This window comes from Heterodontus francisci, chromosome 7, assembly GCF_036365525.1.
Source record: "Heterodontus francisci isolate sHetFra1 chromosome 7, sHetFra1.hap1, whole genome shotgun sequence".
NCBI lineage: Eukaryota > Metazoa > Chordata > Chondrichthyes > Heterodontiformes > Heterodontidae > Heterodontus > Heterodontus francisci.
In genome coordinates this window covers 113704803-113727287 of record NC_090377.1, presented here as the reverse complement: position 1 = coordinate 113727287, position 22485 = coordinate 113704803, and the positions used below count along the sequence as shown (strand labels likewise).

General features: G+C 44.3%; 1 protein-coding gene across 4 annotated transcripts in view; it reads left to right on the top strand.

Annotated features, from left to right (window-relative positions):
- Positions 1–22485, top strand: part of traf3ip1 (TNF receptor-associated factor 3 interacting protein 1) — a 199055-nt gene that overhangs the window by 97882 nt on the left and 78688 nt on the right. For 3 of the 4 annotated variants that reach the window (XM_068035907.1, XM_068035906.1, XM_068035904.1), the window contains 3 exons: positions 2092–2112; positions 16712–16805; positions 17943–18026. In XM_068035907.1, coding sequence (XP_067892008.1) covers positions 2092–2112; positions 16712–16805; positions 17943–18026 — 199 coding nt within the window. The remainder of the gene's footprint in view (positions 1–2091; positions 2113–16711; positions 16806–17942; positions 18027–22485) is intronic. The other variant, XM_068035905.1, reaches the window with a different exon arrangement.

Sequence of the window (22485 nt, the reverse complement as noted above, 5' to 3'; positions counted from 1 at the left end):
GGCATTTCTGTGGTCGCAGACATGATTCCAGGATGGTATGTTGCCTCCCTGGTGCAAAGGTCATGGATATCACCGAGCAGTTAGAGTATTCTGGAGGGTGAGGGTGCATAGCCGGAGGTCGTGGTCCATATTGCTACCAATGACATAGTAGAAAGAGGGATGAGGTCCTGCAAAAAGAATTTAGGGAGCTAGGTAGCAGATTAAAGAATAGGACCTCAAAGGTTGTGATCTCTGGGTTTATCCTGGTGCCACGGGTTAGTGAGTATAGGAATAGGAGGTTAGAGCAGATGAATGCATGGCTGAAGAGATGGTGCAGGAGGGAGGGCTTTAGGTTCCTGGATCACTGGGCCTATTTCTGGCGTAGGTGGGATCTGTACAAGTTGAATGGGTTGCACCTGAACTGGAATGGGACCAACATCCTTGCTGGGAGGTTTGCTAGTGCTGTTGAGAGCGGGTGGGGTTAAAATAATTTGGCAGGGGGATGGGATACAGAACGGAAGCACAGTAGGGGGTGATGTGCAATCAAATATAGAAGAGAAATGGAGTCAGTCTGGAAGACAGAGTAAATATAGACCTGTTAAGGCTCAAGCAAATAATGTAAGGCTGGATTGTATCTATTTTAATGCAAGGAGTCTTACTAGTAAGGCAGATAAATTGAGGGCACTGATTAACACATGGGAATATGATATTATTGTTACCATGAGACATGGTTGAGGGAAGGGCAGGACTGGCAGCTCAATATCCCAAGGTATAGAATCTTCAGACGTGATAGGGGAGGGGGTAAAAGAGGAGGTGGCATTGCACTGTTGATTAGGGTGTCAATTACTGCAGTAAGGAGAGATGATATCTTAGAAAGTTCCTCAAATAAGGCTATATGTGTAGAACTTAAAAACAAAAGGGAGGCAATCACTTGGCTGGGAGTGTACTACAGGCCTCCAAACAGTCAGGGAGAGATAGAGGAGCAGATATGTAGGCAAATCTCAGAGAGGTGTAAAACTAATAGGGTAATAATAGCAGGGGATTTCAACTTCCCTATTTAGAGGGGATAGTAATAGTGCAAAAGGCTTAAAGGGGGCAGAATTCTTCAAGTGCATTCAGGAGAGCTTTTTGAGCCAGCATGTGGAGAGTCCTACAAGAGGAGGAGCAGTACTGGACTTAATCCTGGGGAATGAAACCGGACAAGTGGTAGAAGTATCAGTAGGGGAGCATTTTGGGGATAGTGACCATAACTCTAAGATTTAAGGTAGTTATGGAAAAGGACATAGAGGGACCGGAAATAAAAGTATTGAATTGGGGGAAAGCCGATTTCAATATGATAAAACAGGATCTGGCCAAAGTGGACTGGGAGCAGCTGCTTGTAGGAAAGTCTACATCAGACCAGTGGGAGTCATTCAGAAAGGAAATAATGAGGGTTCAAGTCCAACATGTTCCCGGAAAGGTGAAGAGTAGGACCAACAAGTCAAGGGAACCCTAGATGTCAAGGGATATAGAGGATTAGATAAGGGAAAAAAAAGGAGGCTTATGGCAGATTCAGAGTGCTGAAAATAGCGGAGGCCCTAGAGGAGTATAGAAAGTGTAGGGGGGTACTTAAAAAGGTAATTAGGAGGGCGAAGAGGGGACATGAATAAACACTGGCAGGCAAGATAAAGGAATATCCCAAGGCGTTTTATAAATATATTAAGGGCAAGAGGATAACCAGGGAAAGAGTGGGACCCATTAGGGATCAGGGCAGGAGGTTTAGAGGGGAGTTGAGGAAAAATATTTTCACCCAGAGGGTGGTTGGGATCTGGAACACACTGCCTGAGTGGGTGGTAGAGGCAGGAACCCTCACAACATTTCAGAAGTATTTGGATGAGCACTTGAAACGCTATAACATACAAGGCTACGGGCCAAGTGTGGGAAAATGGGATTGGATTGGATGGGTGCTTGATGGTCGGAGCAGACGCGTTGGGCCTGTTTCTGTGCTGTATAACTCTGTGACTCTCTAACTCTGTAATGAATTCTGAATGATTTATGGTTTTAGGTTTGAAATTGAAAATAGAACTAGTGATCCAAGCATCTCATTGTAGTATATTCTGTTTCCCTTTCCAGATGAGTCAGATGTCGAAGGAGGTAAGCACTTATATTTCAGCATTAACCTTTTCTCTCTGCTTTGAAATTGGAAATAAAAGATAAATTGTTAAGTAAGGTCACTGATCCAAATAAAAGCAAAATATTGCAGATGCTATAAATCTGAAATAAAAACAAAAAGTGCTGGAAATACTCAGCAGCATCTGTGGAGAGAGAAGCAGAGTTAACGTTTCAGGTCTATGACCTTTCATCAGAACTGGCAAAGGTTAGAAAAGAATTAGGTTTTAAGCAAGTGAAGGGGAGGGGGTGGGGGAGAGAACAAAGGGGAAGGTGTTTGATAGGGCAGAGGGCAGGAGAGATTAAATAACAAAGCTGTCCTGGGACAAAGGCAAAGAGTGTGTTAATACTCATGGTGAAAGACAAAACATTAGTCCAGAGAGAGTGTTAATAGATTAATGAGCAGCTCTGACTACATGAAAACAGGCACATGATTAAAAATTTAATATTTTTTCAAAAAAAGGCCAGTCATGCTCTGAAGTTATTGAACTCAATGTTCAGTCTGCAAGGCAGTAGAGTGCCTAATCAAAAGATTAGGTGATGCTCCTCAAGCTTGTGTTGATGTTCACTGGAACAGGCCAAAGACAGAAATGTTGGCATGAGAGCAGGAGGAGTGTTGAAATGGCAAGCAACCAGAAGCTCGGGGTCATGCTTTCGAACTGAACGGAGGTGTTCCCAATGTAGAGGAGACCGTATTGTGAGCAGCGAAAACCGCTTACTAAATTGAAAAAAGTACAGGTAAATCACTGCTTCACCTGAAAGGAGTGTTTGGGGCCTTGGATAGTGAGGAGAGAGGAAGTAAAAGGGCAGGTATTAGCCCTCCTGCGATTGCATGGGAAGGTGCCGTGAGAAGGGGATGAGGTGTCGGGGGTAATGGAGGAGTGGACTAGGGTGTCGCGGAGGGAATGATCCCTTCGGAATGCTGACGGGAGGGGAGTGGAAGATGCGTTTGGTGATGGCATCACTCTGGCGGTGGGTAAAATGACGGAGGATGATCGTTTGGTCTGGAGGCTGGTGGGGTGGAAAGTGAGGACAAGGGGAACCCTGCTGCGGTTCTGGGAGGGAGGGGAAGGGGTGAGGGCAGAAGTGCGGGGAATGGGCCGGACACTGAGGGCCCTGTCGACCACGGGGGGAATCCTCGGTTGAGGAAAAAGGAAGATATATCAGAAGCGCTGTTGTGGAAGGTTGCATCATCATAGCAGATGCGTCGGAGACGGAGAAACTGGAAGATTGGAATGATGTCCTTACAGGAGGCAGGGTGTGAAGAAGTGTAGTCGAGGTAGCTGTGGAAATCGGTGGACTTATAATGAATATTAGTGGACAGCCTGTCCCCAGAAATGGAGACAGAGAAGTCAAGGAAGGGAAGTGTCGGCGATGGACCATGTGAAGGTGAGAAGGATGGAAATTAGAAGCAAAGTTGATAAAGTTTTCCAGTTCGGGGCAGGAGCAGGAAACGGCACCAATACAGTCATCAATGTACCGGAAAAAGAGTTGGGGGTGGGGGCCTGAGTAGGACTGGAACGAGGAATGTTTGACATATCCCACAAAAAGGCATAAGTAGGACCCATGCAGGTACCATAACAACAACTTCCACTTGAAGGAAGGGAGTGAAGTTGAAGGAGAAGTTGTTCAATGTGAGAATAGCTTCAGCCAGGCGGCGGAGGGTAGTGGTGCATGGGGACTGGTTGGGCCTCTGTTCGAGGAAGGAGCGGAGAACCCTCAAACTGTCTTGGTGGGGGATGGAGGTGTAGAGAGATTGGATGTCCATAGTGAAGAGGAGGTGGTTGGGGCCAGGAAACTGGAAATTGTCAAAATGACGTAGGGCGTTAGAAGAGTCACCGATGTAGGTGGGAAGAGACGGGACCAGCGGAGAAAAGATAGGAAGAAATAAGTTCAGTGTGGCAGGAACGGCTAAAACAATGGGTCTGCCAGGATAGCCCTGTTGGTGGATTTTGGGATGGAGGTAGAAGCAGGCTGTCCGGGGTTGCGGACTATGTGATTGGAAGCTGTAGAGGGAAGATCTCCGGAGGAGATGAGGCCTATGACAGTCCTGTGTACAGTAGCTTGATGTTCAGTGGTGGGGGGGCATGTTCCCAGGACAGCTTTGTTATTTAATCTCTCCTGCCCTCTGCCCTATCAAAGCTGTCCCCTTTTGTTCTCTTCCCCCAACCCCTCCCCTTCACTTGCTTAAAACCTAATTCTTTTCTAACCTTTGCCAGTTCTGATGAAAGGCCATAGACCTGAAATGTTAACTCTGCTTCTCTCTCCGCAGATGCTGGCAGACCTACTGAGTACTTCCAGCACTTTTTGTCTTTATCACTGATCCAAATGTCTGGTATCTTATTTTTTTTTTGAACAGATAAAAAAACACTTTTAGGCGATGGAAACAATTTGGACTTCTGAGTTTTCACCTTCCTTCTGAAATAATAAAAGCGTTACACCACACATCAAAAGATCTGCTCTCACTCAATCTCTTCGATAATTCTTGTACTCATTATTTACGTATTACCTTTGCTCAGTTGGTAGAACTCACATTACTCAGAAGTTGTGAGTTCAATCCCTACTTCTATTTAGGCTTGTACCTTTACGCTGCAACACCCTTAATACTAAGCTGTTGGAGATGCCATTCTTCAAATGAGAAGTTGAACCTTGTCCATCTGTTCCAGTGTTTGAGGCAAATGGTAAAAAATTCCATGGTATTGTGTTACTACTGAGACAGGAGCCATGCACCATTTGTTCAGTTCCATCACTCCACTGGTCGCAGCATATTGTTAAAGTTTTTCCACCCAACTGGCAAACAACCAAATTTAAACACTAGTAACCCCCAGAACAAAACAGACCAGATCAGGTATCTTTAGACAACAACAAATTAACTATTTATTAAAAAACTAAATCTTAAACACCATTAAGATAACCCTACGTCTAAAGACTTTATAACTTATTTTAATAACTCCCCCATTCACACACACACATTCAAAACTAGCAGTTAACCGGTTTTAAAAGCGGTGTTTTTAAAAAAAAAAATTAGCTGTTTCTTAAAAATAAATAAGTCTTTGTGGGTTACGTTTCTGATGGGCGAGGTATTCTAGTGTGAAAATAATCAAATGCCTCTCAAAGTCTTCACAAGGATTTAATGAAACAGTCCTTTAGTAGATAGGCATTCAAACACTTCAGCTGCAGCAGGCATCAAACCGTTCTTTCAGTGATGAGCACAACAAATGGTCTACTTGAATTTTAAAACCGACAGTGTCTCAGTCGAAACTTTGTCAGCAATAAAAACTGTCTCTTCAAAAGGTTTATTCCTCCTTAGGCAATTAACACTGCTTGTAGCTCATTGTAGAATTTCTGCTGAGAAAGACAGTTCTTTTCTTCAGTAGTACGCTTCACTGGTGTCTGGTTCAGACCATTTTTTGCCAGTTTTACACAGTCAAATTGAAATATTATACCGTGTGACCTCTCTCTCTTGCTGTGGCCTAGGGACAGGTGCAGCTGGCACCCTGTGCTCAGTTTTAAAGGTACACTGTTTTCAAACAGAGTCTGAAAGGCACACGCTGTTTTCAATCCGAGGAGAAAATAAATACAAGTTTCGTGGCAATTGAACGTCGGAATAGAAGTAGATCATTCTGCCCCTTGAGCTGTTCCACCATTGAATTAGATCATAGCTGATCAGTATCAAAATACTATTTACCTGCCTTCGCTCCATATCCATACACTTACCTGACAAAAATCTGTGTTGATCTCAGCTTTGAAAATTTCAATTCACCCAACGTCCACAGCCTTTTGGGAGACAGCTCTGATCTCCACTTTCTTTTATGGCAAAGGTGTTTCCTCATTTCATTTCCAAATAACTTACGAACAAGTTCCACTTTCACTCAGGCAACATCACCAGAAGCACATTAACTGGCCATCCATTTCACTATTGTATGTGCGACCTTGCTGTATGCAAAATAGATGCCATGTTTGCCTACAAAAGAAAAAACTTCTTATTTATGCAGCACCTTAACACATCCTCAGGACATTCCAAGGGACTTCAAATTAGCTTTTGAACCAGTTTTTATTTAGACAAATACAGCAAACAGTTTACACACAACATCCCACAAACAGAAAATGAGAGTAATGACCAGTTACTTGAAAGAAATGCTGGCCAGGACTCTGGAAGAACTGCATGCACCTCTTCAAATAGCATTATAGGATACTTTTGTATCCAGCTGAACAGACAAAGGAACCCTCAGTTTAGCATCTCATTCAGAAGACAGCATCTCTGACAATGCAGCTTTACGTCAGTACTGTATTGAAGTGTCTGGTGAGTGTCCAAGTGTATAAGAATGGAGACTGCACTTGAAATGCAATTCGTCTGTAATAGGCCAAACCAGTGCAAAAGACTCAGGAATTTTATGCGCGAGTTAAGTCGAGCACATATTGAATTTCTGTGATCTTTAATGCTGGTTTAAAAAGCATTGTACTGGAAACAGCCCCGCCCACAAAGGAAGATTTTATGTTTGTGATTATGCAAGTAAGTTTGAACAAAAGCTGAAACCGCAACTTCACTTCAGGAAACCAAAGCAATTTCTAGCGCAAATTGCGCCTAAAGTGGAAACTCTATCCCCGACAGTAATTCACTGTACATGAAGCATTCAAAAGTAATAAATTGTATGCGAAAATTTAGAGATGTTTCTTAACGATGTGACGAAGCATTCTGCAAATACGAGTGGTTTCTTTAAATTTCTTGATGTGAATTGCTGGAAAATATTAGTGACTTTGATATTCTGTCCAGTAGTGAAGGTCTGCAAAAAGGGTCATTGGTGAGTTCTCATCTGCCTTCTATCTGTCATATAAGTCAGGTGACAGAATAATGTTGACAATGCAGCAGATTTCAAAATTGTAGGAATAAACCTTCATGATAACATAATTCTTCTGCATCAAATTGAAAATAATGCAAAACATAATTTACTCACCTGTGCAGCTATAATGCTACCAACTGAATCAGACGTGGAGATGCGGTTCTTGTACCTCCTTCACAAAACAAATAAGTATTTTCATTTCACAGAATTTTGGAACTATATATAAATAGTATCTCAGTTTGTCATTTTAACTTCTGAAACAATTAATTCATTAAACTAATGCATAAATTATGTTGAAATTATTTTATCTAAATATTTGCAATAGTGGTGGGGTAAAATTGTTTTGCACTGTGTCGTGACACTTGATAGAGTGGCATTGGATGACTCTTCTGAACTTGTCGATGTTCAGCCACTCCCATTGCAGAGTCCTGTGCTTTTATGTCTTCTGCATCATCATATAGTGGTATTCGTGCATTAGTGATTCTATACCTGAAAACCCATGGTCCTCTACTGCATCCCCTTGAGAAGGTGGTGGTGAACCGCTGCAGTCCATCTGGTGTAGGGACACCCACAATACTGTTAGGAAGGGAGTTCCAGGTTTTTAACTCAGCGACAGTAAAGAAACCGTGATATAGTTCTAAGTCTGGATGGTGTGTGACTTGGAGGGAACTTACAGGTGCTGGTGTTCCCATTGTTCTGCTGCCCTTGTTCTTCTAGGTGACAGAGGTCAAATGTTTGGAAGGAGTTGTCAAAGGAAGCTTGCTGAGTTACTGCAGTACATCTTGTATATGGGGCACACTGCTGCCATGGTGCGCTGATAGTCATGGAGTCATTTATGGCACAAAAGGTAGTCATTCGGCCCATCAAGTCGGTGCCGGCTCTCCAAATAGCTATTCAGTCACTTGATACTTCTAGCCCTATAAATTTATTTCCATCAAGTGGCCATCCAATTTCCTTTTCATGCCATTGATTGTTTCCATTTCCACCACAGAGTCATAGAGAGATACAGCACCGAAACAGGCCCTTTGGCCCACCGTGCCAACCATCAACCACCCATTTATACTAATCCTACATTAATCCCATTTTTCCCTCTTAAATCCCCACCTTCCCTCAATTCTCCTACCATCTACCTACACAAGGGGCAATTTTTACAATGGCCAGTTTACCTATCAACCCGCAAGTCTTTGGCATGTGGGAGGAAACCGGAGCACTCGGAGGAAACCCATGCGGTCACAGGGAGAACTTGCAAACTCCGCACAGGCAGTACCCAGAATCGAATCCGGGTCGCTGGAGCTGTGAGGCTGCAGTGCTAACCACTGTGCCACCTATCCTTGTAGACAGCGAGTTCCAGGTCATTACGACGCGCTGTGTAAAAGGAAAAGTGCTTCCTCATATTCCCCTTGAATTTCTTGCTCAAAACCTTCAATCTGTGTCCTCTAGTCCTTGTACCATCCCAAAACCTTCAATCTGTGACCCCCCTAGTCCCTGTAGTTAATGGAAACCATTTTTCCTTGTCTAACTTATCTAAGCCTGTCATCTTGTACATTTCTAAAAAATCTCCCCTCAATCTCATTTATTCTAAGGGGAACAGCCCCAGTTTTTCCAACCTAATTCTGTAACTAAAATCCCCCATCCCTGTTATCAGGGATCTCCTCTGCACCTTCTTATGGACGCTCACATCCTTCCTAAAGTGTAGTGACCAGAACTGGATGTTATACTCCACTTGGGGCCTAACCAGAGCTTTATAAAGGTTCAGTATAACTTCCCTGCTTTTGTACTCAATGCCTCTATTTATGAAGCCCAAGATTCCATGTGCTTTACTAACCACTCTCTTGAGTTCTGCCACCTTCAAAGATCGATGCACATGCACCCTCAGGTCCCTCTGTTCTTGCACAGTCTTTAGAACTGTGCCCTTAAGTATATATTGCCTCTCCCTATTCCTTCTGCCAAAATGCATCACCTCACCTGCCACCTCTCTGCCTGTTCTGCTAGCCTATCTATGTCTTGTTGCAGCTGGTTCATATTGTCTTCACTGTTTGCCATATCCCCAAGTTTGGTATCATCACCAAATTTTGAGATTCTACTTTGTATTCCATGATCCAAGTCCTTTATATGTAGCAAACAAAACTGTGGTCCCAGCACTGACCCTTGAGGAACACCACGGTCTACCATCCTCCAGTCTGAAAAACAACCATTTACTACGACTCTCTGTTTTCTGTCATAGAGAGATACAGCACCGAAACAGGCCCTTCGGCCCACCGAGTCCGTGCTGACCATCAACCACCCATTTATACTAATCCTATATTAATCCCATTTTTCCCTCTCACATCCCCACCTTCCCTGAATTTTCCTACCACCTACCTACACTAAGGGCATTTTTTTTACAATGGCCAATTTACCTATCCTTAAGCCAATTTTTTTATTCATTCGGACACTGGCCCTCCTATTCTATGAGCCTCTAATTTGTTAACCAGTTTTTATGTGGTACCTTATTAAATGCTTTCTTAAAATCCTTATAAACAACATCCACCACATTCCCTTCATCAACCCGCACTGTTAATTCAGTTAGATTAGTCGAGCATGATCTGCCTTTTACAAATCTGTGCTGGCTATCCTTAATTAACTCGAACTTGTCCAAGTGTCTGTTGAGTACTTTTTTTTTTACCCTGATTATTGTTTCTAAAACCTTACCCACCACTGATGTTAAACTAACTGACTAATAGTTGCTCACACCCTTCCTTGGATAAGGGTGCCACGTTTACCACTCTCCAATCCTCTGGCACCTCCCCCTTATCCAGGGAAGATTGGAAGATTATGGCAAGCCCTTCCGCTATCTCCATCCCTACTTCCTTTAGCAACCTGGGATGCAAGCCACCTGGACCAGGTGACTTATCAACCCTAAGCATAGCCATCCTTTGGAGTACCTCTCCCCCTGCCCCCCCCCCCCGCCCCAATTCTTACCCTATCCATCGCCTCTACTCTCTCCGCTTCGACTGAAATTTTGTCAGATTCCACTTTCTTAGTGAACACTGATGCAAAGTATTCATTGAGTATATTTGCCTTGTCCTGCACCTGTAAGCATATATTACCCTCTTTGTCCCTAATGGGCCCCATTCCACCTCTTACTACCCGCTTACTATTTACATGCCGGTAGAAGTGGAGGCAGTGAATGTTTGGGTGCCGATCAAGCAAGCTGCTTTGTCTTGGATGATGTCCAGCTTCTTGATTGATGTTGGAACTGCACTCATCCAGGCAAGTGGGGAGTATTCCATCACACTCCTGACTTGTTCCTTGTTGATGGAGGACAGGCTTTGGGGAGTCAGGAGGTGTGTTACTCGCGACAAAATTCCCTGCCTCTGACCTGCTCTTGTAGCCAGAGTATTCATATGGCTGGTCCAGTTCAGTTTCTGGTCAATGGTAACCCCCAGGATGCTGATGAGGGATTGAGTGGCGGCGCAGTGGTTAGCACCGCAGCCTCACAGCTCCAGGGACCTGGGTTTGATTCTGGGTACTGCCTGCGCGAAGGTCTCCAGTGACTGCGTGGGTTTTCGCCGGGTGCTCCGGTTTCCTCCCACAGCCAAAGACTTGCAGGTGATAGGTAAATTGGCCGTTGTAAATTGCCGCTAGTGTAGGTAGGTGGTAGGGAATATGGGATTACTGTAGGGTTAGTATAAATGGGTGGTTGTTGGTCGCCACAGACTCGGCGGGCCGAAGGGCCTGTTTCAGTGCTGTATCTCTAAATAAAAATTAAAAAAAATAATAATGCAGTTGAAAGTCAAGGTGAGATGGTTAGATTCTCTCTTATTGGAGGTGGTCATTGGCTGGCACTTGTGTGGCATGAATGTAACTTGCCACCTCTCAGCCCAATTCTGAATGCTGTCCAGGTCTTACTGCATGTGGACACAGACTGCTTCACCTCCGCTGCCCGAGCTCTGAACCTACATGCTTCTGCAACATCTCTCCTATTTTCCTTCATGGCCTCTTCAAGCTTGCATTCTCTATTTCCACTAAGCTAGCGACTGTCCAATTTCGGTTGCAGGCCTCCATGCAAACTGACATTGTAAATGGTTCCTTGTCCTTAGGTACTTTCCTGCTCCCACATCGGTGCTCATCTTCCTGAAACTCCAGTTTTGAATCTCCAATCAGTTTACTGGCCCGAATCAAAGCCCGAAATTACATCCACTGTGACCATGGTGCACTATCTCTCCTCATCCTTCTCTGTTTCTCTGCAGCCTTTGACACGGTCGACCACATAGACCTCCTCCAAATCTCCAGATGAGTGGGACTGCCTTCGCTTGGTTCCACTCTTAACTATCCAGTTGTTAGGAATGCAAATTTTGTATTTTCAATTATTATAGATAAAGGCTGCAGTCATGCCTCCTCCTCAAGTCCCAGCATCGCAGATGCCAGTCTTCAGCCAATTTGATTCACTCTACGTGATATCAAGAAACGACCGAAGGCACTGGATACTGCAAAGGCTATGGGCTCTGACAACATTCTGGAAATAGTACTGAAGACCTGTTCTCCAGAACTTGCCGTGCTCCTAGCCAAGCTGTTCCAGTACAGCTACAACACTGGTATCTACCCGGCGATGTGGAAAATTGCCCAGGTATGACCTGCACACAAAAAACAGGACAAGTCCAACCCGGCCAATTACTGCCCCATCAGTCTACTCTCTGTCATACAGGGCCCCACCCGCCAAGACTGAGGCACAATAATTTCGCCACATGAATATTCATTTTTAAACTGTTACTGGAGTAAAGAAAGAACTTGCTTTTTAAAAGAAAGCAACAACAGACCCTTGACTGGAAAGACATTTGCATAGTAACAGACAGTACTTGGAAAGGACAAAGGGGCCACTCCCTGCTCCAGTTTAATCCACTGTGGACTTTTGATTACCAGACGTTCAGGGTGGAGGAGCTTGCATTCCAGGTTGACTGCGATGATGGCTGATTACACAAACGGATGTGGTCCCACCCTCCCAGTCACATGACTAACCTGCTGGGCGGCCTGAGTTTTTGAATTTGAACTTGCCACAGAGAATTTGAACTGAGAAAGCTGTTTGTTCCTGAACTGACAAAATCTCGTGGCTTGCTTGCCGCCGCCTCCCCTGTCTGCTCTCATCTCACTCTCACCAGCTTCGGAATCCATTGAAGACATATGAACCCAAGAGAGAAAAGTCTCCTACTGTGAACAATGTTTAAGAAGAATACTGGGCCCCAACGAAAAGCAAGATCAACCTACAAGCAAGGACTACAGCGGGCTCGAAGCGCAGTAACAAAAACCCTTCTTCAGAGATTGCCTCAAACCTCTCTATTTTTCTGCTCTTTTCTGTCTCTATTTGCATGTGCTTATCGCGTATGCATGCTAGCGGGGGGGGGGGGGGGCGGTGTGTATCCGTAAGTGTTAATTAACCAAATTAGAGTTTAAGTTTCAATAAATTTCATTTTTCTTTTTTAAAACTAAGAAAGTCTGTTTGTGCTCATTTCTTTGCCTTATAATTGGAAAGCAGTGAACAAGGATTCACCAAGGGGGAGCTCAAAATACAGTGTTTAAAACAGAACCCTGTTAAAGTAAGACCAGGTGAAGGCTGAAAGGGACCCTAGACACCTTTCTCACCTGGTCGTAACATCTCGATCATCAGCAAAGTGATGGAAGGTGTCGTCGACAGTGCTATCAAGCGACACGTGCTTAGCAATCCCTGCTCAGTGATTTTCAGTTTGGGTTCCACCAGGGTCGCTCAGCTCCTGACCTCATTACAGCCTGGGTTCAAACATCGACAAAAGAGCTGAACTCCAGAGGTGAGGTGAGTGTGACTGCTTTTGACATCAAGGCAGCATTTGGCCAAGTATGGCATCAAGGAACCCTACCGAATTGGGGAAAATTCTCCGCTGGTTGGAGTCATACTTAGTGCAAAGGAAGATGGTTGTGGTTGTTGGATGTCAATCATCTCAGTCCCAGGACATCACTGCAGGAGTTCCTCAGGATAGTGTCCTAGCCCCAACCATCTTCAGTTGCTTCATCAATGACCTTCCCTCCATCATAAGGTTAGAAGTGGGGATGTTCGCTGATAATTTCGCAATGTTCAGCATCATTGCGACTCCTCAGATACTGAAGCAGTCTATGTAGAAATGCGGCAACACCTGGACAATATCCAGGCTTGGGGCTGATAAGTGGCAAGTAACATTCATGCCACATAACAGCCAGGCAATGACCATCTCCAATTAAAGAGAACCGAAATATATCTCCTTGACATTCAATGGCATTACGAATGCTGAATCCCCCACTATCAACATCCTGGGGGCGACCATTGACCAGAAACTGAACTGGAGTAGCCATTTAAATACTGTGGCTGCAAGAGCTGGTCAGAGGCTAGGAATCTTGCAGCGAGTAGCTCCCCTCCTGACTCCCCAATGCCTGTCCACCATCTACAAGGCACAAGTCAGGAGTGCGATGGAATACTCTCCATTTGCCTGAATGGATGCAGCTCCAACAACACTCAAGAAACTTGACACCGTCCAGGATGGCACCCCATCCACAAACATTCACTCCCTCCACCACCGACACACAGTGGCAGCAATGAATACCATCTACAAGACGCACTGCAGCAATGCACCAAGGCACCTTAGACAGCACCTTCCAAACCCGCAACCTCTACCACCTAGAAGGACAAGGGCAGCAGATGCATGGGAGCACCACCACCTGCAAGTTCCCCTCCAAGCCACACACCAATCTGACTTGGAACTATCCCGCCATTCCTTCACTGTCGCTGGGTCAAAATCCTGGAACTCCCTTCCTAACAGCATTGTGGGTGTACCTACAGCCGAAGGACTGCTGCGGTTCACGAAGACAGCTCTCCATCACCTTCCCGAGGGCAATTAGGGATGGGCAATAAATGCTGGCCTGGCCAGCAACGCCAGTATCCCATGAACAAGTATTAAAAAAAAAAATCTATTTGGCAAGCTGGAGTTTAAATTGAGTCAAACACTTGGGGCTCGATTTTGTTCTCCCCCAGCCATCAGGTTCCGTGGCGGTGGTTGAGGGGTCCTGAAGATGCCTCTGGGGGAGGGCTGCCACGCACCCCGACGCCGGGAGGGCCCAACCCGATATTACCGGTGGTGGCGAGGCCTCGTGGTGGCCCTCTGCTGCTTGGCGACAGGACCCCCTCTTTGAATATTTAAATAAAGTAAAATGAATGAATAAATGATATGCCACTGCCTGATGTCCTGCTGCGATCTTTGGTCTGGTGGCTGACACTCCCGTGCCTTCGGATCCCGTCCGATGAAATGAGGCTCCACACTGGTGGGGAGGGGGGAGGATGTAAGTTTATCAGTGTGGGAGGTGTGGAAATGGGGATAAAAGTAACATCATGGGTGTAGAGGATGGTGGGAAGGTTTGGAGTTTAAAGTTTATGCAATTGTGGGGGAGGGGGGTCAAATGGACAAGGTAAGTGTTTTGGGGGGGAGAGGGCAAATAATTTAATTGTTATTGGGGGGGTTGGGAGGGGCAGAAGAAAGGTCTTTATTTATTTTTATTTACTAGCAGGTGGTGGTGCTCCCATGCATCTGCTGCCCTTGTCATTTAGAAATGGCATCAGTGCCTATGTACAGGCAGGTGACGCCATTGCCGGGGATGGACAGCCAGCCCTCTCTATATGATCGTGGGGGAGGCGGGGCCGCCCCGCCCCGTCTATTTCAATGAGCTACCGCACTGAATATTGCGGCGGCCCTGCAACATATGGGCCGCCAATTCAGCCCTTGGTTTATTAATGAACAGACATAGTTGCGGCCAATACCAAAATCTCATAAATGTGGCTGCAGAATTGAAGGGATCTTTTTGAATGTGATTCTGCATGACGTAAACTTCACAGAACTTGGATCCCATTTTTGGTGGTTCAACTTTCTTCAGGGTTTTCTCTAGTAAAGTCAGTGGCCTAGCAAAGGTATATCATAATTCTGAACGTACCTCAGGTGGACTTTCAGGGTTCCATTCACTATCTGTCTGTGGTAACATTATCCACATGATGCTCTCCTCAATTGAAAATTATTTTTGATGATTCTTTATCACAAACACCTCCATGAAAGAGCTTGCAGCCATGGATTCATCACTGTATTTGCTGATTCATCATCTGTATATAGGTTGACTGAACAGAAGTACTCTTTTTCTGGAATTAAGTATAGGTGTTTTTATATCTAATCTACATCCAAGATGTCTGATTAAGACTGCTCTGAATTTTGAGTGCTTTGATGAGGACTATAAGCCCATATCTGAATCTAGTGTGCCACTTGGAATCAGGATCTGGAATGAAGAAATAATTGAGATTATTTACCTCTTACGATGGTCTTTAATCTTTAAATAGAAATATATTTTACGTGCTCTGTGGACACAGTAAACTAATGGTGTTTAGGCTCTTTCACAAGTTATATTTATTTATCAGTTATTTATTAACATTTTGTATTTGTAAGCTGGGTGCATGGAATGAATGTGTTCATGCGCCACAAGATAGTAACCCTGTTTGTACTGGAAATTGTATGAGATGTTTACAGTATGCCCCTGATTGTTTTGATAAGTGGGAAATAAACACTTTACTGACAAACCATGTAGTTGAGGCTAAAGCTGCAAGTCAAATTTAATCAAAGATGTAAATTGATACAGAAGGAAAATAATGTGGCAGATAAACAGCAATGTTGTATTTATTAATGGTTTTCTAAAATCTAAATAAAGCATTTTAAAATGCTTAAGGATTCCATTTCAGGATCTGAACTGTATTTTGGTGGAATGTAGTGTGACTGCTGCAGATTCATGGAGCTCACTTCAGGGCTATGATATGGAAATACAGTTGGGCTGAGTGAACTGAAAACCGGGAGAGCTAGCAGCAGATATACCAGTCCAGGCAACTCATCCCACCTCAGAGCAAAGGAGATTCGAACAACAAGAGTTCTATTTCAAAATACCAACACATTGGTCTAACTAAAATAACGTGAACAAGTTATGATACTTTATAACTAATGCAGGACAGTGCTCACATTTGTCGTACTTTATCACATTATAATCCTGGTCTACCATCATTTAGTTACAAAATGTCATCTTCCTTGCCATGTGACAGAGCTTCAAGAAAATCTCTGCTGCCAGAAGGGAGCAGTGACAGGCTCCCAACTCTGCTCAGAGTCCGACTGAAAAAGCTCTAAAAATTAAATAAAGTTGAATATTATGTATTGTTAGAATTACATTCAAGGCCGTAACACTGTATTGATAAGGCTGCAAGAAAAACTCTTTAAATGTACTACAGCCTACGCCATTCTTCCGGCCTTTATAATGTTTTGTCATTTTGTACTTAAATGTTTTTTTTAAAAAAACAATTTTGGAAAAAATAGTCGATCAAAATCAGTCAGGAAAGGGAGTTTTTGCTCTGGTTAGTGTGGTTAAAGGTTTCTTGACCTCTGGCTGTGTATTTTTGAGCTTCATAAAAAGGGTGCAAATTAGATGTGCTGATCTTTGTGCCAAAATTCCCACTATGTGCCCTCACCATGCAAAGCTCTGTTCTGGGAGTGCTAAATCTTTAACTTTATTCCATAGCATTTGTTTTAGAAGATGCAATTTACCAGCTTAGTGGGCAGGATAGACCCAGTCCTGGTTGAATATTACAGTAACTTGTTTGAGCAATTTAAATGTTTAAGATCTGTCTTGCTTCCTTTCCTTGCTAATATTGCATATCCTCGTCATTGATGTATCAATATTTGCAGATCTTGAAGCTGCCCACAATTCCATCGAGAAGAGGCATGCAGCTGAGGTGAATGGAGAGATTCCTGATGAGCTTTCTTCCCAAATTGTACAGAGGTTTGATGTTGTTTTATTTATTTAAATATTTGACCCTCATAGCTGATAAATCTTTTTTCATATGGCTGATGTAGAGCCACAGCTTTTATATTCAGGTGCATCAGGAATAGTGGAGTGTATCACTGTGCTGCTTCCTTTGTGCTTATGAATTGGCATTGAGTCGTTATATGTTCCATGCTCTGTTCTGGGAGCCCACAGGCACAAACTGATAAGTTTTTTTAATTTTCCATTTGTGCATCAAGTATTTGCATCTGCCATAGTTTGTGCGAATGCAGTTTATGGTTGCTCATGAGCTTCACGGAAGATTGAAGCCAGGTATTTTCTGCGCAGGTCTTTCATGAGATGTTTGCTTGTGACTGCTTGTGAACTCTATTCGGCTTTGCAAGCTTCATCAGATTTGAAGTCGTATTGTCAAAGGTCAAGCCAATGGGTCCAAAAAGGCTTGCATGACTTCAAGCAGTGTTGAACCTTGTTGAGGTCCTGGTGGATGGGGCGACATTCATTTTCCTAGATCCTCTGGACTTCCCAAAAGTTCGGAGCATTGCGACGAATGGATAGGGAACAATGTGCGACAGTACGGCCAGCCAGGGTGTTGTGGTCAGCTTGAGAGGTTCCAGTGATGCACCGCATTGCAGTGTTCAGTTGGTCATCAACAAGTAGAGTGTGGGTACTTCTGGTCCATACCAGCGCACAGTACTCGGCTATAGAGTGCACAAGAGTCATTGCTGATGTCTGAAGCGCTGGTGCTTCCCAGGTTGTGCTTCCCAGTTTCTGGACCAGGTTGACCCTTTTCTCCATTTTGGCATCTACCTTCTTCAGGTAGCCATGGAATGTTGATGTGTAGCCTAACTTCTCTGCGAAATAGGTCGGTGGGGTCATATTGCACAGTATTGTCACAGATGGCCACATTCAGGGTGGGCTTAACATTCCTGTTTTCGCGATGGAACATAGTGAATGTTTTGTGGGGGTTTGGCTTGACTTTCCATTTCCGGAAATATTCCATGGTGTTTAGCTGCTAAATGACTTGTTGAGATTTGATCACAAGGGAACTTACTTGATTACCATTGTAATTTCAAATAAATACCCATTTTTCCATATTTATGTGACTCAATTAAACAATGATATTTTTTTGAACAGCAAGCGAATAGCTCGACCAGGCAGTGCAAGACCAGCACCTCCCAAAGTCAAGAAGCAGGAAAGTGCAGACTCTCCATCAGAAAGGTAGATGTTTTCTTTTTATGATTGTGATTTGGTGGGTGCCATATGAAATTCACTGCATATAAAGCAAAAGAATAATATCCTGCAAATACTTGGGTTTTATATCACACCCTTTCCTATCGATCTTGTTCTTGAATATGCTCAATTGACTGAGTATTCACAGCGCTTTGGGGCAGAGAAATCCAAAGATTCACAACTCTCTGTAACGACAAAAGACTAACATCATCCCATTTGGGCAGAGTGTCAAGCCATAAGTTTGGATGGGTCAAAATATTTAGAATATGAATGCATGCAAAATGATTGGATGGATCTTCGAAATCTTTATTGATTACTCCTTTCAGTGAGATAGATTAGTTGACCAATGTTATGAAAACAAAAGCATCCTTGACATGATGTTGGAAATGCAATGCTTCATTTATTTATGTTTAAGTGGCAATGGATTTCTCTTAGGCACAGCTAAAAGCAAAGCATAAATAAGCTACCGTTTCCTCTAATTTTGGGTGCAAATAGTTATATGAGTGAGATGTGGCACACATGTATTTGAAAATTGTTGGGATTAAATTTGATTTTGAAATAGCGAAGTGAGACAAAATATTGTGTGCCATTATTATTGTGGTAATACAGTCTCCAAGACAGTTATATACCTTTTCGATCCCAAATGTGATTGGGAAAAGCTTTGAGGAAAGATTAGAAAACCTGCAGTCTGGAGAAAAAACTTCAATGAAGAAGGTTCATCAAAGTATATCAAATCATCGAATGGTATAGAAAATAAACCCTGAATATTATCTCAAATGAAGTAAGGCTAGTGGGACCAGAATGCAAAAATTTAAATTTGTGAAAAATTATTGCCAATATTAAAATTAGAAAAATTATTTCAAAAAAGGTAATACATTTTTTCAATAATTTGTCAGGCTAGTTAATAGACTTTAGAGGGCACTCGTAATGTAATTGAATGATAAACGGGGAGAATTTGTGTACTAGAGGGATGAGTTTCAGTACGTCATTTTCAAAGATATTGCCACACATTAAAAACACTGGTTACTAATGACTGCCTTGACAGCTTTCGTAGCATTACAGAGTTCTATAGCACAGAGAGAGGTCATTTAGCATAAACGTGTTATTCAATTTCACATAACTTTCTTTAATATATTTTTATGAAGGTACTTTTATTGAAAATTTTTTTTTTGAGGATTCATGTGTTAGAATTGTGGAGATGGATTCGTTGGAGAACTGAAGTAATTCCATAGTTGTTGGACTTATTTTTAAAAGAGGCCGCCAGAAGAACATTTGAAGTCTTATTTGAAAACAACTTTTACTGGAAGTCACATGCCTTAAGTTCAATAAACAACAGAAACCTTGGTACTCAGGGGAGATGTTTACAGAGAAGTGACATGTCACGATTTAAGAGGGTCAGGATGTTCTGACTTGCTGTTTGGTTTTGCTTCTGAGATATTGTTTTGGTTCATTTGGGGCATTGGCTGTGTTTGAAAGCACTTGGAGATCAACCTACCAACAGAGAAACACCCAGATTGCCTCCTTTCTCTTGTCTCTGTGAAATGCCTCGTTTCTCCTGAGGAGCTCCTGGAAAGTTTACCAGATTAATTCTCGATGCTGCCTGAAAAGAACTGCTCCAGAAAAGATATCAGAGACCCGTCTACATGTACTTGGATCCCAGACAGTGTGCCTTTTTTGGGACACAACATATCTCATTCGTTTTCTTCAAGAATTTTTTTTGTAAAAGAGCTCTGCAGAGAAAATCTCTCTTTTCCAGTTAACTGGAGTGCGTGTGTGGCTAAGGTAAAAAGGGAACTTTCATATTTCAATCTGTGTTAATGCTTTGCTTCGTTACTGGATAAGTCTTGTTTTATAATGAACTGATAATTTTGTTGTTTGTTGAAGAAACCTGGTTGGTGCATTCTGGGATAAAGAGTAGAGTATATGATTCACCGTATTGGTAACTGGGTAAACATTTAAATATAGACCGCATTTGTTGACAACGCGAACGGTAGGTGGCGCAAATACAGCATGTGCCACGAAAACGTCACAGATTGCGACTGTCGCAGCTGCCAGGACTAAAGATGGCGCTGCTCAAAGAATCACACAGAGGAAACCTAACGAGCACGTGGCAGTATACAATGGCCGGAGTGAGAGAGCAGCGCGGGGGCCGGGGAAAGCAGCGCGGGGGCCGGGGAGAGCAGCGTTGAGGGTGTCGGAGGGAGGGAGGGGGGGGGGGGGGGTGGTGGGGGGAAGAGAGGGAGGTGGGGGGAAAAGAGAGGAGGGGGGGGGAAAGAGAGGGAGGGGGGAGGGGGGGGGGGAAGAGTGGGAGGTGGGGGAGAGTGGGGGGGGAGCAGCGGAGTGGAAGAGGAGTGCCTTTTTCTGTGCATGCGCCAGAAACACAACAGCAAAAGACTAACCGGCCAGTCCCTGGACCCGGCGACACCAAGGTCTTTGCACACTCGCTCCCCGCAGCTCTCTACGGCCTCTCGCTTCCGGCCCCCTCCATTCAGCCGTTCCCTCCAGCTGCGGATGCCCAATCCAGTTGCTTCTCCCCTACTTCTCCACAGTACTTCAGGCATTGCAACTGTCTGGTCCCTGCATTTTGCATGCTCCCTCTCCCCACCCCTCCCTGCTCTCCCCACCCCTCACCCCTCTCCATCTTTACCTCCCCCTCTTCACCCACCCCTCCCTCCCCCTCTTCACCCACCCCTCCCTCCCCCTCTTCACCCACCCCTCCCTCCCCCTCTTCACCCACCCCTCCCTCCCCCCTTCACCCACCCCTCCCTCCCCCTCTTCACCCACCCCGCCATCCCCCTCTTCACCCAACCCTCCATCCCCCTCTTCACCCAACCCTCCATCCCCCTCTTCACCCAACCCTCCATCTACCCCCCTACCTCCACCCCTCCCTCTACCCCCCTACCTCCACCCCTCCCTCTACCCCCCTACCCCACTACCTCCACCACAGTTGAATATCTGAAGTGCAGTTGCAAAGTTGGGGAAATAGCATGCAAAACAAAGCCTCAACAATTCTGGGGTTAATTATTGAGAAGTTTTATTAAGTTCATTAAGCATCCGAGGCACTGCTGTGCATGGATACATGAGTGTTGTGTTTCCAGCATTCCCGTTAGACAGACAGGCCGAGTCTCTGCTACGCACAGCTAAAGAGATTGTTCCTGGAGAGCCTTGTGGTGAATGAACGCTTGGCTCTCTATTCCACTACTGTATTGTCCATGTGAAGAAGGCAAAGTCACAAGAGTCTGAGCTCAGTCTATTCTTGGTGAATGTCCCCCAAGCGCATCCCAATGTGCATTCCCAATTCATCCATAAATGCAATGTTCCTTTCCACATCGTGACGAGCTCCGCAGCATGATCCAGTTGCCTTCATTGCTTGAATGCTGACCTTAAGTCTCAAGGATTGTTTTCTCGACGGCATGTTTTACATGAAAAGAAATAAAGCAAATCAGAGTCAGAGCTTGCCTCCCTCCATCCACTGAAATTACTGTTGTGCACCTTTTTAAGTTCTGCAGTGAAACGAAAGTGACCATTTAGATGGTACATTGCAGCACATGTACTGCCTGCACACAGCAACTCACAACAGGGACTGGAGAACATGCAGTTCCCCAGACAATGGAAATGTTTTCAAAGCAACTTACAAAGGCAGAGCAACTTACCTTGGAACAATCTCCTGTGTCTAATAAAAATGAAGCAAGTCTCCAAAAGTCGCGCCGAAGCTTTGACGCATGCGTGAATATCTGAAGATTGACGCATGCGCAGAGGCCAACCTGGCACGTTGCCCGTGGAAGACGACGTAACGCGATGACGTCATATGCCCAAAGCGTCCGTGGCAAGCCGGACCGCAGCGCTTGCGCAGAGATCAGGAGACCGTGTGCGCATGTGCGTACCGCGTCGCCTGCGCAAGCGCAAAACGGTCCTGGCAAGCCGCCGGACCGCAGCGCATGCACAGAGGGAATGTGCGCACCGCGGCGCATCCTGATGATGTCGGCGATGACGAAGCGTTGTCATGAATCACTTTGTTAAATATATGTGTGGAGAAGTGGAACTAGAAAATATAGTGCACTCCTCCCGCCTCGGTCGTAACATATAACTGGGACCTCTGTGCGGGATAACCCAAAGCTGACAATGTGCAATTGTAAGTGGGATAATGATAATTGAAAAGGCAAAAGGAAAAAAAAAAGGTTTCTTGTGCATTAGAGTAAAGTTTACATCACCAGAATGGACTTGTTAATTGCTACGACCATTCTGGAGAAGGAGGATTTATCCCTGAGTGATTTTACAAACTTAATCAAGGTTAAGCTAATAGCATTGGCAGCAAAATTGGGGTTAGAGTTACATAGAAACGTAGAAAATAGGAGCAGGAGTAGGCCATTTGGCCCTTCGAGCCTGCTCCACCATTCATTATGATCATGGCTGATCATCCAATTCAGTAGCCTGTTCCGGCTTTCAC